This window comes from Musa acuminata, chromosome BXJ1-11 (assembly GCF_036884655.1).
Source record: "Musa acuminata AAA Group cultivar baxijiao chromosome BXJ1-11, Cavendish_Baxijiao_AAA, whole genome shotgun sequence".
Lineage (NCBI taxonomy): Eukaryota > Viridiplantae > Streptophyta > Magnoliopsida > Zingiberales > Musaceae > Musa > Musa acuminata.
Genome location: NC_088337.1, coordinates 21,772,302 through 21,788,058, shown reverse-complemented (window position 1 = coordinate 21,788,058; position 15,757 = coordinate 21,772,302). Strand labels below are relative to the sequence as shown.

General features: G+C 43.3%; 1 protein-coding gene across 1 annotated transcript; it reads left to right on the top strand.

The window, feature by feature from the left end:
- Positions 1 to 2,801: 2,801 nt before the first annotated feature.
- Positions 2,802 to 4,170, top strand: LOC135596609 (transcription factor MYB62-like). Its single transcript, XM_065088675.1, has 3 exons — positions 2,802 to 3,009; positions 3,126 to 3,255; positions 3,346 to 4,170. The coding sequence occupies exons 1-3, from the start codon at positions 2,865 to 2,867 to the stop codon at positions 3,998 to 4,000; spliced, it is 930 nt and encodes a 309-aa protein (XP_064944747.1). The 5' UTR covers positions 2,802 to 2,864; the 3' UTR covers positions 4,001 to 4,170.
- Positions 4,171 to 15,757: the final 11,587 nt, after the last annotated feature.

Here is a 15,757-nt window from a genome sequence, read left to right as displayed (position 1 = left end):
AGTAGGAAGCAAAAGGAAGTACTCCTACCCCTCGTGGAGGGGCTTAGGAATGGAGATTCGTTCCAAAGGAAACTTATCATGCAAATTCCAGTGGTGATAAAGAGAAAATTGGATAGAGAGAGCATAATACGACTCTCCTAAATCCGAAAAAATGAAACCACATTTTCTTTTGAGACAGACAGAAAGATAATTATACTTGTTTTGCCAACTGATACTATTAGATCTGTAATTAAACAGATATTTTCAGAAATTCGAGTGCGATCAATAGTGTTAGTTTCGATTTAGGTTTCGTTAATCCAATGTGTTAGTCCTGATCCAGCCTGATCCTCATTGGAATGGTGTCGCCTTTGTTTCGAGCCCGAGTAGGATACTTCACGTGTTTCTAATTTTGCTTCCTTAACATATGTTTTTGATTTAGATTCTGATCTCAGCCAACTTAGGAGAGGTACCTCACATGATCCCCCAACGTTCAAGTTAATAGAGATTCAATATAAATGATAATTACTAAGGTATCGAACAAGAGTCATGCTATGTGTACCGAAGAAGGTATCTCAATGATAAATGATTAGGAAAGACATCATGTACCTTGATGGTGGATATTAACTTTTTCTTTTTCTATGACCAAGTAAAAAAAAAAAAAACCCTCTCTCAAGCCATAAATGGCATGGCAACCAGAGCATGTCATCCCAAAAAATTAAAAGCTGATATTTTGCTTGCTGTATATTCTGTGTGACAAGCTTCTGTTAAATCATCATCTCATCAGAATAATCTGAGATGACCTAAGTGTTGATTAAACAACATAGACTTGCATATTGAGGATGAGAATAACAACGAGGTGGCAAACACCATAGGTGATTAGATAAGAATTTTTTGTCATAGGCTATATACAATTAGTCAGTACATGCAGTAATTCGAACCAAATGATGCTCGGCATGCAATGTCACTTTCTCTTTCATACACCCAGTGGTTTAAGCAAACAAGAAAGAATTTGGAAGCTATGTAATAGAGAGCAGACTAGTGGAAGCCTAAGAGACTTAAAAGGCCTACATCACATTAGCCAACTTGGTCTTACCGATTAACTTCTTTAACAGATGATGCTTTCTTGTAGGCTTAGGGTGTGTGTAATCATTATGCCAATGCAACCATTGACATAGGCTTAGGCTTTTTAGGCTGCCAAATGGAATTGTGGTCCATGGAAAACTTATTGCATGTATAAAATTGTGATGTTGGAACCACCACATGAATCCTTCTAGATATAGTGGACATGTTCATAGCAATGTTGAAGATATTTTCTAACAATGTACAATTCACACCAACATCGTGAGTTGATTTGAGATATAACCATGAAGATGGTTGTGATGGAAACCAAGAGATTAAATGATTGAGCAGCAGTTTTGAAGTCACATGGATCGTGCTATGCATGCACTACCTATTTAACATGTCTGGTTTAGTTTTCTATTAGTGTAGTTTACTATAACACCAAGCAGCAAAATAATATGACAAGTTGCTATTAGACCTAATTGAAAAATCATATTATAACCATAACAATAATAATAATAATAATAATAATAATAATAATAATAATAAGATATAATGTTTCAACTATTTGGAATGATCTTTTGTCACCATTTAGTTTAGCTAAGAGTACATACAAACCTTTATTTATAGCTTCCAGTAGAGTCTTTTTAAATCTCTATTTTATATCCTCACATACCACTAATGCCAATTATCTCATCTCTTCTAACACTAATACATATAGGTTATATTAGTATATTTTCATATCATCTCAAAAATATTCTCCATCATCTTATCATCGATTGAAGCTATACCCATTAGTTATAATGAAAATATTTTCTCCTATATTTCTCGTTAACTTTGCATACTTCAATGTTCTATTCCAAATGATATAAATTTTAAGCATGTTGTTTCTTAATCATCAGACTCTTAGGTCTACTTAAAGCATAGTTGGTTTTACAATTATCTCATCTTCTAACTATAACACCCATAGGTTCTATAAAATTATTTTCATATATCGCAACATGATTATTCCTCATTTTATAAGCTATACTTAATTATTTATAAATAAAAAAATATATTTTTTCTATGTTTTCTATTAAATCTACATACCCAACGGTTCAATTTGAACGACATAAATTTTATAAATGTTATTTCTTAGTCATTTGACACTTAGATCTGATAAATTTAACAATTACCTTATAGCAAGTATATATCTTCCTGTTGCTTCATATCTCTTTGGCGGAAGTCCACCCTCTCAGGGCTTCTCTTTGTGCAATAACTTTGAGCTAACCCTCAAGAATTTTGCCAGGTCATAATTGTGCAAGAGGTTATGTCTTATGCAGACATCATTCCAGTTTAAATGAAGCATATATATATATATATATATATATATATATATATATATATATATATATATATATATATATATATATATATATAGCAGAAATATAGTTCAACAGTATCACACCTTCCAAAAGAGAGTCTTGAAACACGTTTATGCACAAAAGAACATGAGCATACACCAAGTCTGGAAGCCACCAGGGCAAAGCAGCCAGAGTGAATGAATCTGAACCGGTCCACATGAAACATGGTTTGCCACCTCATACGTCTTCAAGCGGAAGCTCAAAGGTTTTGGCTGGGAGCAGCGGAATTCCTTTGTGGTTGCCCCAAGTCGATACAAAACGGAGCCACCAGTGGGTGCTGCTGTTTCAAGTCTGTCTTATCACTGGCAGTCTACGGCTCTTGTTTGGGATCATCTATAAAGCTTGGAAGATTAGCTCTCTCTCTCTCTCTCTCTACCCCCCCAAACCCCTTAGAGAGCCTTTTTTAAGAGGGTGGCAATTAGAATGTCTGGTAAAGGGGGATCATCCAACAAAGACGAAGACATGGAGCTAAGGAGAGGGCCTTGGACGCTAGAGGAGGACACTCTCCTCACCCACTACGTTGCTTGTCATGGCGAAGGTCGCTGGAACCTCCTCGCCAGGTGCTCGGGTAATGCTCCATCTGACCTAGCTATTCGGCTAGCTCTCACTCGACTGCGGTAAAGGCTAGCTTCTGCGTGGATTAGTCTTTCCTAATCTATCTCTTAGCTTTTGTTGATGATGTAGGTTTGAGGAGAACCGGCAAGAGCTGTCGTTTGAGGTGGTTGAATTACTTGAAGCCCGATATAAAGCGAGGTAACCTCTCCCCTGAAGAGCAGCTGCTGATCCTCGAACTCCACTCCAAGTGGGGCAACAGGTACTCGTTTATCATCCATCTCATCTATCTCGTGCAAGTCCACAAGTTCCATGCATGGTGTTGTGTTACCTGAATGTTTTGTGCGTGTAGGTGGTCTCGGATCGCACAGTTTTTGCCAGGGAGAACCGATAACGAGATAAAGAACTACTGGAGGACTCGGGTGCAAAAGCAAGCAAGGCAGCTCAAGATCGACGCCAACAGCGCCATGTTTCGGGATGCAATCCGATGCTACTGGATGCCGAGACTGCTAGAGAAGACGGCCTCTCCTCGATCCCTGCAAACTCCACATCATGGGACCGCCACCGCGGTGGCCGATCAGCCTCCGCAGGATCCGCTCCCGCAGCTTCTCCGACCGGACACGCAATGCCAGTTTGAGAATCCTAGCTCGTATGACCTCTCAGGCGCAGAGTTTTGCAGGCTGAGCAACTCCCCTGGGTTGCCTAGTAGTACTGTTCTCCCCCAACTCCCGGACTTGCCTGAGTTCTCGCCGAACCCACCGAATCAGCTCAATGACATCGAGTTCAATCCCTTCCATGGTAACAGTTCCATCGAGTTCAACGCCTATGGCTCAGAAGCCTGCGACCTGGCCTCCATGACCGCATCAGCTGTTAGCTACCCGGCATCCAGTTACTGTGATGCTAACCATGAGTACTGCATGAACAAGATTGGTGATAGCCTGTGGAGCATGGACGAACTGTATGTTATGCTGAAAAACTACATGGAAGGGGTAGCATGTTTCCTTTAGCAGATAAGTCTTAGGGCCCGAAGTCCCACAACATGAATCCATGTAAACTAGTGTTACTGCAAAGTCTTGGGGGCCGAAAGTCCCACAGATGGACAATGTAAGTCAGTGTAATTAGCTTGGATTTCTGCATGTGTTTTCTTTAGAAATTGAATGAGGCTCATCCTTCTCTTCGGAGTGTCTATCTTTTGATGAAAAAGCTGATGGGATATGAAGTGGGAAATAGGAAGGTATGGATGGACTTCTTGACTGGAGTTCTTGGTTGGTGTAACTTTGGATGCCTGCATATGTTCTCTTTAGGACTTTAAGAAGACTATCCTTCTCTTCAAAGTGATTCTTGTTGGAAAGCTGCTGGAAATTGCTGTGGGTGATATAAAAGCATGGATGGACTTACTGACTAGTAGAATTCACAACACCAGCATTTGGTCATTTCACTTGGAATCGAACTGACATGGGGTTTTAGCCGGAAGTGGATCATGTACAGTAGCTCCTCGCCTTATCTTCATCATCATCATCATCAGGCTGCATCCGTGGATTTGTTCTTTGGTTTTAACATAGAAAGCCAATCAAGTTGGCAAACCCTAGGAATTCCTCTTCAGGAAGTGTCTCTACATGATTGGATGGCATGACTGCCATGACACAACCAAACTGGACTGGTGATGGGAGACAGAAAGGGGTGTGGTGTTTGGACGAGGGTTTCATGCTGGATTGGAAACATCCTATCCCAGTGTGATGGCTGAAGAGCTTTTGCTGCATCCCACTCAACCCTTGGAATCGCCCACAGCTGTTCTTGCTATCCTTCGAGTCCCACTCAGTTGATTCCCGTCCTACATATGCGATACGTCCACATGAACTCAGTTGAGTCCAGCCAATGATGTGTTTGATGAAATGATACAAGTAGCTGCAGTGACGACTCAATCTTTTGTGTTACGATCGGGTGATCTGGAAAATGAAGGCATGTCGTTTGGATGTTCCCATGAATGAGTTGTCCAAGTGTTCGAATCCAAAAAACTGCCGAACATTTCTGCCGCTGCTTTCGGTTCCGAAGACAGAGACGCAGTTGCCGGCCATTGTCAATGCAGAAAACGAAGGCCGAGCTCTGAGTCACTGCCAAGTCGTCATGTTCTGCAAGAATCTGCTTCACGGATCCTTAATTTGCAAGAAGGGAGAAAAAAAAAGGACAGATCCCACTAAGAGACTTGTCAGGAAGATAGACTTATCGGGGAGATGTACGTGGGGACAAACACCATCACTCAATCAAATCACCCAAGCATGACAGGCGACGCGTGAAGAGACTGAACTCTCGGAAGAAGCCACTTCTTATGTAGCTTTTTCTCCATTTACAACAGGCGCAGGGAAACAGGAGAGATTCTCCACCCACGTTCACCTAGGTTAGGGTACTCATGCATGCCATTATTATCCCTATACCCTAACTCACAGTCTTATGCTGAAGCTAACAATTAGATTCCTAAATACAATGTTATTATAAGGTCAAGGAATTCAAATATGAAAAAAATTCTAAAAAATAAAAGAACCTAATAATTAAATTTTAATTATTTTATAAATATTTAAATACCTTAGGTATCTCTAAATTTTAATGAAGCCTCGATGAGAGAGAATGTATTTATGTTTAAGTGTGGATCAACTCAATATAAAATGTAATCTTTATAACAAGCCTTCACACATTCCTCATCTATAGTTCCAAACTAAATACACTTAATAACACACATAAATTTTAGGTTAATTTTTCTTGTGTCCTGATATATTAATTAAGTGTAACATTTTTTTAAAGTGACCTTAGATAACTTACCATATTCCTAATGTTGTTAGAAAATAAACTTACCTATATTAACAGTGAACAGTGTGAGACTGCTGTAAATTAAGTCCAAATCTCTGCACGGTTATGTAAACAAATTAAGTACACTACACTCTTGTTTTCAAGTTGGGAGAATTTTGCTCTGCTTATCAAACCTGCCTGTCTTGTTCATTGGTTCTTTTTCTAGTAAAGTTTTGGTCATTGATTTATATGTTATAGATCTTATAGGCTTTTTTTGACACTTCAATTAGTGACAGACAAGTTAGTTCTTGTTCAGTTTCATTTCTACAGAAAGTCTTGGTGATAAGACTACACACAGGGGGGGGGGGACAACTAAGCCAATACTCTTTAAGTAGATCATACAAAGAGTGCACTGTTATCAGCTATTCATGTGGCTAAGGTATTCGTCTTGTTCACTTTAGTTTCCTCAATTAGATTTTGGCATTTACTACTATATTTTCATTTGAATCAGACAAAGAAGGTGATGATGGTGTCTTAGACTCACTTATTAAGAATGGAAAGCTCAAAATCTCATCTGACAAATATGGAGGATGTCAGACTTTTAACTATTGATAACAAGCTCCAAAGATTGAATCTTATCCAGGTTTTTCCCTATCTAACCTACACAGATAAAAGTACTACTTTTGCCTCATCTTCTACTCTAACAAGATGGGATAAGTTGGTCATCAAATCAAATCAAATCAAATATTGATCAGCATAAATTGGACAAGATGGAAGAGTCCAATTGTTCTTCCATGCCAAAAAACAAAAGCATGCCTAATGATGCCTGAGACACAACTGTGGATGTCTTCCCTGCTGAAGTTAAGATGGTAAGGGATTAGGGAGCATGTGACTGGATTCGCTTTAGGGTTGATCTGAAATGAGTAGAAGACAAAAGTTACAAAAGAAGCTTTGCCTACCAACCCTATTTTGCCACTCTTTGTTCCAATGCAACCCAATCTACTTCAGCCAAGTAGCATAAGGTTGCCATCCACTTTGTCCTTCCAAAATTGCAGTTGTACCTTCAATAAGCAGAGGACAAATGTAACCCAAGTGAGGTTGAGATATGTAGCACGCAGAAAGGACTGAAAATGAAGGGATAGGGACACAACTGTTGTGAGCAGTGGATTCAAAGCCATGCCTCTCATAGGTTATATTGTCATGCTAATAGGTGGAAGAAAGATGAACATTTAGATGCAGGTTGAAATGATGTTCTTCCCAAAAGTCTTGGTGATAAGACGAGAGGCTTTTGGTAGTTGAGTTTGACCGATTCAAATCCTTTGACAAGCTTCTCTCGCAGTGCTTCCAAATGTTCAAGATCAACACTGCCATCGAGAAAAAGACAGTAAAGATCAGCTGCATTGCTTCAGCTAGTAGAATTCCATTGCCTAGCTACTTGGTGAAGACAGAGAGAAGATGACTGAAAGATTTCTTTATGGTTTTAAATTGCTGCAGAAGCCACCCTGATTGTTCTATGGCTGACTCTTGCTTGCTTATTTTGGTGCCACTAGTGGCAGTCTAATTTGATTTGACTAAACCGTGTAGCACCTCAAATGACATGCTGATAACATGTTGATAGGGGTATACTGTGGATCAATCATCCAACATGTCATCACCATGTGATGCCCAAAGAAAGAGGAGAAGACAAAATTTTCTTCTTATCATTAATGATCAGAAAAGCAATCATGATTTCCTTCTCACAATTTATGACTAGAAAGATAATTATAAGTTTTTTATTATTATTTATGACTGAAAAGCTAATCGTAAGTTTTCTTCTTATCTTTTATAACTTGGTATAAAAACTCATCTTTTTAACATAGAGAAAATGGACTTATGGAGACTACTTGCTTTTAACTTGGGCGTTAGAGGGATTAGGTCGAAAAATCTCTTTTGATCTCGGTCTTCGTGCAAGTGGCACTTTGGGCGCTCATCATTTTCACATTGAAAGCATCTCGGACGATCCTACGCATGTGGGTTTGGATCACATTGGGCTAGTCAAAACATCAATAATATTTTTTCTAATATTAGACAGAGGGCTTGATGTTATAGGAACGTTTGCTTACCAACTCAACGAATGTTTGAGTGAGGAGACCCTACTCATGACCCACAACACTTTCACTTGGGAGGATAGTAGCCTTCCTTTCCACACGTGGATGCATTTGCCTCAGCACAAATGTAGACGCGATACTAGCATCCATTCAATGACCTAGAGGTGACACCGAGTCACCTGCTCAACTCCATTAAGATGTTCCTAAATCTCACCTAGCAGGTGTAGATGTTAATGAGAATGATGTAAGTTGTTGCTTTGCTCTTGCCCTAGCTAAATCTCACCCAACACCTCAGCCATAGTCAGCAACTCAATCGCCACCGGCACCAACGTTCATCGGGGTTCCCCCACCCAACACAATACCAACATCTCAAGAATACTCGAGGCTATCAAACTATCGGCTAAAGAAGCACTTCATTCCCCAACCATAGAGTTCAATGGACTATCACACCATTGCTTTATTCCACCTAAATCTCAAACCCAATTGATAGATTCGATAGATGATTCTATAAGGATATAGCTACGATAAATGGACCAATGCTTGGAAGAGATGAAATAAGAATTCCAATAATTCAAAGGAGAAGTGTCAACCAACCCCACCTTGGGTCGGTCATTATTCACCAAGGACATTAGGAGGATTCCTGGCTAAATTTTGTCTTCCATCATTAGAGGCATTTGATAGTAATATCGATCCGCTAGAATACATCACTACTTTTCATGCCCAAATGTCATTATACGATATTTTGGATGTCTTGATGTGCCAAGCTTTCTCAAGTATATTAAGAGACCCGACGTAAGAATGATATACATATCTAAAGTCGCTCTCTATTAATTCCTTTGTTCAGCTCGCTACGGAGTTCAGACTTCACTTTTTTGGGAATATACACCCAAAGCCATCGACGGTAATATTTCTCAAACTTAGGTAAGGGGAGGAGGCAACACTCTTGAACTTTGTCAGCCGTTTCACCATGAGATCCGAGATGTGCAAGATGTTCATTTGTCACTTGTAATACAAACCTTCATGATGTGACTCAAGCTCTTTTATCTTTTTGGATCATTAGTATAAAGATCACTAATGATAGTACCCAAGGTACTCCAACAGGCCAATCAAAACATCGTTATTGAGGCAATGGTTTCGAATAAATATGAAGAGATATATAAAAGGTTGAGACAAGATCAACTACAATTTGCATTGACCCCAAGGTCATCACGACAAAGAAGAAGTGACTGACTTGAGTTGCCTCGCTCGAGGCTCGAGTCAACCCTTTTAAATATGACTAGAACTAAATTCTTTTTATAGATAAAAGAGAAGTGACTCTTAAAAGATCCTAAACCGATGAAGATTCCATTGGCAAAGAGAGATAGATCCAAAATACTATCATTTCCACTAAGATTACAATCGCAAAAAAAAAGACTGCTATTACTTAAAAGAATAAACTGAAAAGCTTATTCATCAAGGACACCTCAAATGGTTTGTTTGAAGGCACCGAGAATCTTCAACTCAACCTTAGGGGATAATAGAGAGACAGATTAACATCATCATTATTGGACCCACCTTGGGGGGAAACAATGTTAGTAATAGGTGCCCTGTAAGCTAATTATGTGAGTGATAACATGTGTGATATGATACACACTCATTTTACTTATTATTTATTTGATATTTTTCTCACTTTATATTGCCTTTTACATATATTGTGATGTCTATGGATCTGTGCAATGGGAATCAGATCATGATGAGATCACGATAATGAGACCGATCCACCTTTAAGCACAAACCATATGATGGATCTGTCAAGGGCCCAATTGCCCCCAAATTAAGTTAATGGGATCACCTCTCATTCCTAACTTAATCTTCATGCTAACTACGACATTTCTTAAGACATTTACTACAACTTGCTCCGGTGCGTCAATCGCTTCTTCCGGCGAACATCCGATGAACCTTTGACGATGCTCCGGCGGACTTCCGGCAAACTCCTGGACTTGCGATGATCCACTTGGCGAGTTCTGACAAGCTTCTTTGGCAAGCTCTTGGACTTCTTGGATTTATTCCCGCAGAACCTCTGACGATCGTTTGGACTTTCGTCGAACTTTCGAACTCCCAACGTGATCATAGTCTTGACTCTGGCGCAACTCCTACTACATGTCTTACTTTCATCATAGTTAATCTTACACACTTATCTCAACATATGAATTAGATAACAAATGACAATTGACTTCATCATCAAAATCCAAGATTCAACATCATCAACTATCTAGCATTCCGTGAGAAAATCAATTAGTGAACTCATTCTCCAATGAGCATATGTGTGGTATCCCTAGTGTCCCCACATGAGCAGCTATGAGACCAGTCACCTCCATCATATGGACGAGTATATAACACATCAGTCTATCCGGTCATCTCGATCCCATTAACTTAATTTGGGGGCAATTGGGCCCTTGACAGACCCAAATTGGGCCGAATAGATCAACCCATTCGGACCAGAATTTTTGCCAAGCGGTGGCACCGCTAGGGTCGGCGGTGGCACTGCCCAGGAGAAGGTCTCCCAGGAAAGCTAGGCGGTGCAACTGCCCCAGGCAGGTGGTGGCACCACCTGGGCTCAATCTCTGAACGAGACTAGGCGGCGCAACCGCCCCTGATAGGCGGTGGAACCGCTTGAGCTCGGTCTTCGAGCTCTGCCAAGCGGTGCAACCGCCCCTGTCAGGCGATGGCACCGCCTAGAGGCTCAGTCTCTGAGCTGCCAGGCGGTTGTACCACCCCAATCAGGAGGTGGTACCGCCATGTCACGGACAAACTTCGAAACAGGGTGTTTGATGTAATGCTTATGTATGTCCGTGTCGTTTGGTATGTTCATGCCTTGTACAGCAGGTAGAGGGGCGGCCGAAGGCTTAATAGTCCCATGTTAGTTGGGTTGGTGGCCTCTTTAGGCTTGTAAATAAAGGTTGTGTCATGTGGACACGTTCGAGAGCTTTTCGATCTGTAATGGACCATTTTACCCTTTGTTGTGCCACTATTCAGAGCTTGTAAAGTCTGTTTGTAATTTGCATTGTCTATGAAGTGTTTTTTGGACATGTTTGCTTGTGGATCCCGATTGAGGTGTTCTCTTTAACCCGTTCTCTCTTTTGTTGGTCCTAAGGGACAATGGGAGTCTGCAGGGAGGCTGACCTTTGCGGACGGACACGCGAGGATGCCGCACGACTTAGGCAAAACCAGCTAAGTCCGTATCATATGGTATCAGAGCGGGACAAGCACTCATAGAAACACTTAGCATGCAAACGTGGGGGACCTAGCGGGGCTGCGTTGAGGGCAGTCAGCACATGCGCGACCGTTTGGTGGAAAACGGGCATGGAGATGTAGGGAAAAGGAGTCGCTCGGAGGAGCGGGCATCTAACATTGGCATTCAGAGGAATGGCCAACCCTTCGCGCAAGAGGCACCACGAGAACAGGCAAGCTTGGAAGAATTTGGAGCGCACAAAGGTTGGGATGGCTGAGTTTGAGCTATGGCTCAACGTTGACAACTATACTTGATGGTGCTCTAGGCAAGTGAGGCGCTTGGCAAGAACGAGACTATGCAAGGTGGAATGAGTTGCTCAACGACCAAAAGAGTTATGCAAAGCTCATAGAGGTGAGGGGAATTGCTAACTCGAAGAATTTGGTACTCACGCATGGGCTTGTATGCAGACGATGGAATGTTCGTGGCCATCCCAAGGCGATCGAAACTCGATGCCATGGAGCATTGAAACTTTCTCTTCGGCATGTGAAGGATACGTCCGTAGGAGGCTGAAGTGTGCAATGAGTTCAGCATGTTGCTAGGCCTTGAGGGGTGCAGCGGGGACTGTATTGACGGGGAGTCGCAATCTAGCAAGTGCGTTTGCAGGAGGCAGAACAATGCACAGTTTGTTCAGCAGATCGGAGTAGTCCAAGGGGATGGTGGTCTCCGAAACGAAGAGAGATGTTGCTCCAATGGGATAGTTATCCAGGAGGGATAAGTCCCGGCTCTCCAGAGGGAGAATCATGTGAGACGGACCTCACGAGTTGAGGAGGAGTACCTCAACAAACAACAACTCCACGAAGCTCGATGGACTGAGCAAGCGGCGAGGAGTCGTCGCATGATCTCGCTTGAGAGAATGCATTGGTGGATGCATTGTGAGATCAAGTGGGGGAGCGACCCAAAGCAACTCAAATGGAGGCACACTTGGAGTCGATATGGAGATCGGACTCAAGGGAGGGCTGACCCGTGGAATGGTGGGCGCAAGAGCCACCATCGACTCAATGCAAAAACGAGGAGCGGAGCAACTTGGGTGTAACTTGGCGAAGTACCCAAGCCGCATGAAGGGAGCCAGCATAGAAGTTGGAACATAGAGTAGAGGCACAGTGCTTTCCCTAGACAGAGGTCAAGGACATGAACTCTTGCAGAGGCAGGAGTAGAATCATGCTGTTCCATGGGTCCTTCATTCTGGCAGAGCGGACTCATCTTGCATGATGCCAAAGACGAAGGGAGCTTCGGGGCACATGCACCTTATCTCGGAGGAGCATTAGATGGAGGAACTAAGGCGACTCAATTTACGGAGGCGAAGTTGAGTTCAGAAGGCCTTAGCACGGGGCAAGAGGACGCAAAGGCAGGTACTCTTGAAGAATATGCCACAGTGTTGCCATTCAAGTTGCCATTAAGGAAGCGGTGCGCAGCGGAGATTGTGCTGGTTGGGGTAGAGGCCCAGGATCCAGACAATGGTGCACTAATTGCAGCGAAGTCGGGGGACTTCGGGAGCTACTAGGCGACGGACTGTCCTAGAGCGGTGCTTCATCTTGGTGTGACCCAAGAGTGGGTGGATGAAGGTCGATTGCCAAAGGAGCGAACAAAACCGAAGGTGGAAGAGACCCGGCGATGTATTGGCAGAGGCCACACATGGAGGGTTCACAATTCGAGTTTATTCCACAAGGATCAGAATGCAATGGAGATGTCACCAGGAGGCGACATGGTGCAGCGGATCGTGGTGGAACAGTTCGTGGCAATGCGATACACACGATAGAGTCCCGTGAGGGATGAGATCATATGGAGGTATGATCGGGAGCTACTGGGAGCTCCGCTTTGGTGAACAACACGACGACAAGAAGGGCTATGGATTCAAGGAGTGAAGGCCATGGTACTGCAGAGGCGGGTCTTCCGTGCGTGCATCGAATTTTGCATCGGATAAAAACCTTGGTCATCAGCATATGGGGGCTGTGTTCCACCAAGGGAAAAGTTCGAATGCAAGTACCAGTGAGTCCCATAGGAGGGACTTGATCATGCAGAGGTATGATCGAAGCAGCTGGAGAGTTGGACTGCTCCAGAGTTCATATTCGCTTAAGGGAGCCCGACAAGTCAGAGGACAAGGTCGAGTAAGCGAACGTTGCTACCAAGGAAGCTAAGGAGAATAGAATCGGTGCAACTCTACAACGTGATGGCAGAGGCCATGCATGGGAGTTGCAGTCTGTCTTTCCATCGACAAAATAGACTGCTTGGAAAACACAGAGGTGTTGAAGCAGGGGGTCGAAAGGGGCGAGGAAGCGACGACGAGTCCAGAGGGACTTAGCTACCCAAAATCAAGCATCAGTTAGAATGGAGGTGGACTCAGAGGAGTGCCACAGAGACATATCTACTGATTGTGAAGAAACGGGATTCAGAGGCGAGGCGACGGATAGTAGCGCCATGGGCATGGCAGCGCCATGGTACCGCAGAGGCGGGACTTCTGTGAAAGTCATTGATCCCTTGCTCTCACGGAGGGAGAGTGCTTGGTCGTGAAAGGGGCCGAGGAGGTGGAGCATGCAGAGGCAATCTCCAAGTACCAAGACAAGGCTGAAGGGCAGAGGCCAAGAAACTTCGTAAGACCGGTGTCAACAAGTTTCTCATCAAGATAGCCGTAAGTGAAGGACTTCGAGTCATGCAAGAGTGCACGACCAAGGAACGAAGCAAGCAGTACGCGGTGCTGTACCTTTGCTACTCAGTGGAGTAGGCGGCAGGGTTGATGGAGAAGACGGTACAATCCCAGAGGCGACCTCATCTATCAGAGAATTACTCCAAGTTGGGGTGAAAACTTCCTACATTCCAGAAGTTCAATGGCATTGAGAAGGTGAATCACAGTAACTAACTCAACGCAAGGAGTGCAAACACTTCAAGTGCTTCAGAAGTGTGAGCAAAGAGCAGGCGAAGGCCAGTAACCAGCTCGATGCATGAAGTACAACCTCGAGGAGGCGGGCGAAGTCAAGTAACCTTTGCCTTCTCAACTCTTAAGAGAATGGGCGAAACCGAGTACCCCAATTCTCTTATCTATCCAGCAGAGGAGCTCTGCACAAGTTCAAAGACCCTTCGAAGAGAATGGAAGACAACAGTTGTCAAATCCTCACCAACGGTGATCAGTGCTACTGAGAGTAGATTGTCCGCTTCATTTCCCAACGAAATGCCAATCGAAAGCGGAAGTGATGCGAACCTACTTGGATGTGACAACTAACTGAAAGAAGAGTCAATGAGCAGATGTTGTGGAGGAAGGACCCAAAACTTCAAAAGTTTGCGAAGCGATGCTCGTTAAAGCTCCAACAAGCATCCACCCAGTTCAAGCAGCATGTGGAATTTTTGAGAGACTGGCGTAGTAAGGATGGTCTTTTCCTTCATTTTGGTGGATCCGCCGGAATCAACGAGGATCAACACAACTCAGCCAACCCCACACCAGAGTCAGAGTCATTGGCGAGTTGAAGCAGCATGGCGGATCAAAGGTTCGACTACTCAGAAACAGCAGCGGAGAGCGGCTGGGAGCCAGGAGGCGCATTGCAGCTGGAGCAGAAGATTGAAGACTCAGCAAAGGCGAAGAGTTGCAGTGTTCACAAAGGCTTCGACGAGGACGTCGAAGGGATAAGTGGGGGAGAATGTCACGGACAAACTTCGAAACAGGGTGTTTGATGTAATGCTTATGTATGTCCGTGTCGTTTGGCATGTTTATGCCTTGTACAGCAGGTAGAGGGGCGGCCGAAGGTTTAATAGTCCCATGTTAGTTGGGTTGGTGGCCTCTTTAGGCTTGTAAATAAAGGTTGTGTCATGTGGACACGTTCGAGAGCTTTTCGGTCTGTAATGGACCATTTTACCCTTTGTTGTGCCATTGTTCAGAGCTTGTAAAGTCTGTTTGTAATTTGCATTGTCTATGAAGTGTTTTTCGGACATGTTTGCTTGTGGATCCCGATTGAGGCGTTCTCTTTAACCCGTTCTCTCTTTTGTTGGTCCTAAGGGACAATGGGAGTCTGCGGGGAGGCTGACCTTTGCGGACGGACACGCGAGGGTGCCGCACGACTTAGGCAAAACCAGCTAAGTCCGTGTCAGCCAGGACCCCGAAAATCCGGGAAAAGATATTTTTGAGCTCCAAATTCAAACTAGTTTGGGGCCTATATATACCCCACCCTTTCCTGCATGTAAGGGCACCGAAAATCCAATCTTACTCTATGATTTTTAGAGCTCCAAAGTGTTGTAAAGGCTAGAAGTTCTCCTCCCTCTTTTTCTAAGTTTTGATCTTTCAAGAGAGGAGAGTAAAGTTTGTAAGGGTTGTCTTCTAAGCCCATCAAAAGGAGTGAAACTGTAAAAGGGTGGTTGGCCTTCGCCTATTGAATGAAGGCCTCTAGTGGACGTCGGTGACCTCATTGGTGGAGGAAGCCAAAAGTGGATGTAGGTCAAGATTGACCGAACCACTCTAAATCTCAGTTTGTATTACTTTGAGCATCTTATTGTTAGGATCGGAGCGGCACTAAGAGGGGGGAGTGAATTAGTGTAGCAGATTAAAACGTCGGTTTTGGAAAATCTTTCATACAATAAAAATCGAACTCGGAAGTGCTTAACTTGAAAGCGTATTCACAAAGGTGTGCAACAAAAGTAATGAG

Coding starts and splice junctions, on each gene's coding strand:
- LOC135596609 (XM_065088675.1), top strand. CDS start 2,865: ATGTCTGGTAAAGGGGGATCATCCAACAAAGACGAAGACATGGAGCTA. Junction 3,010..3,125: donor CCTCCTCGCCAGGTGCTCGG/GTAATGCTCCAT, acceptor TTGATGATGTAG/GTTTGAGGAGAACCGGCAAG. Junction 3,256..3,345: donor CACTCCAAGTGGGGCAACAG/GTACTCGTTTAT, acceptor TTGTGCGTGTAG/GTGGTCTCGGATCGCACAGT.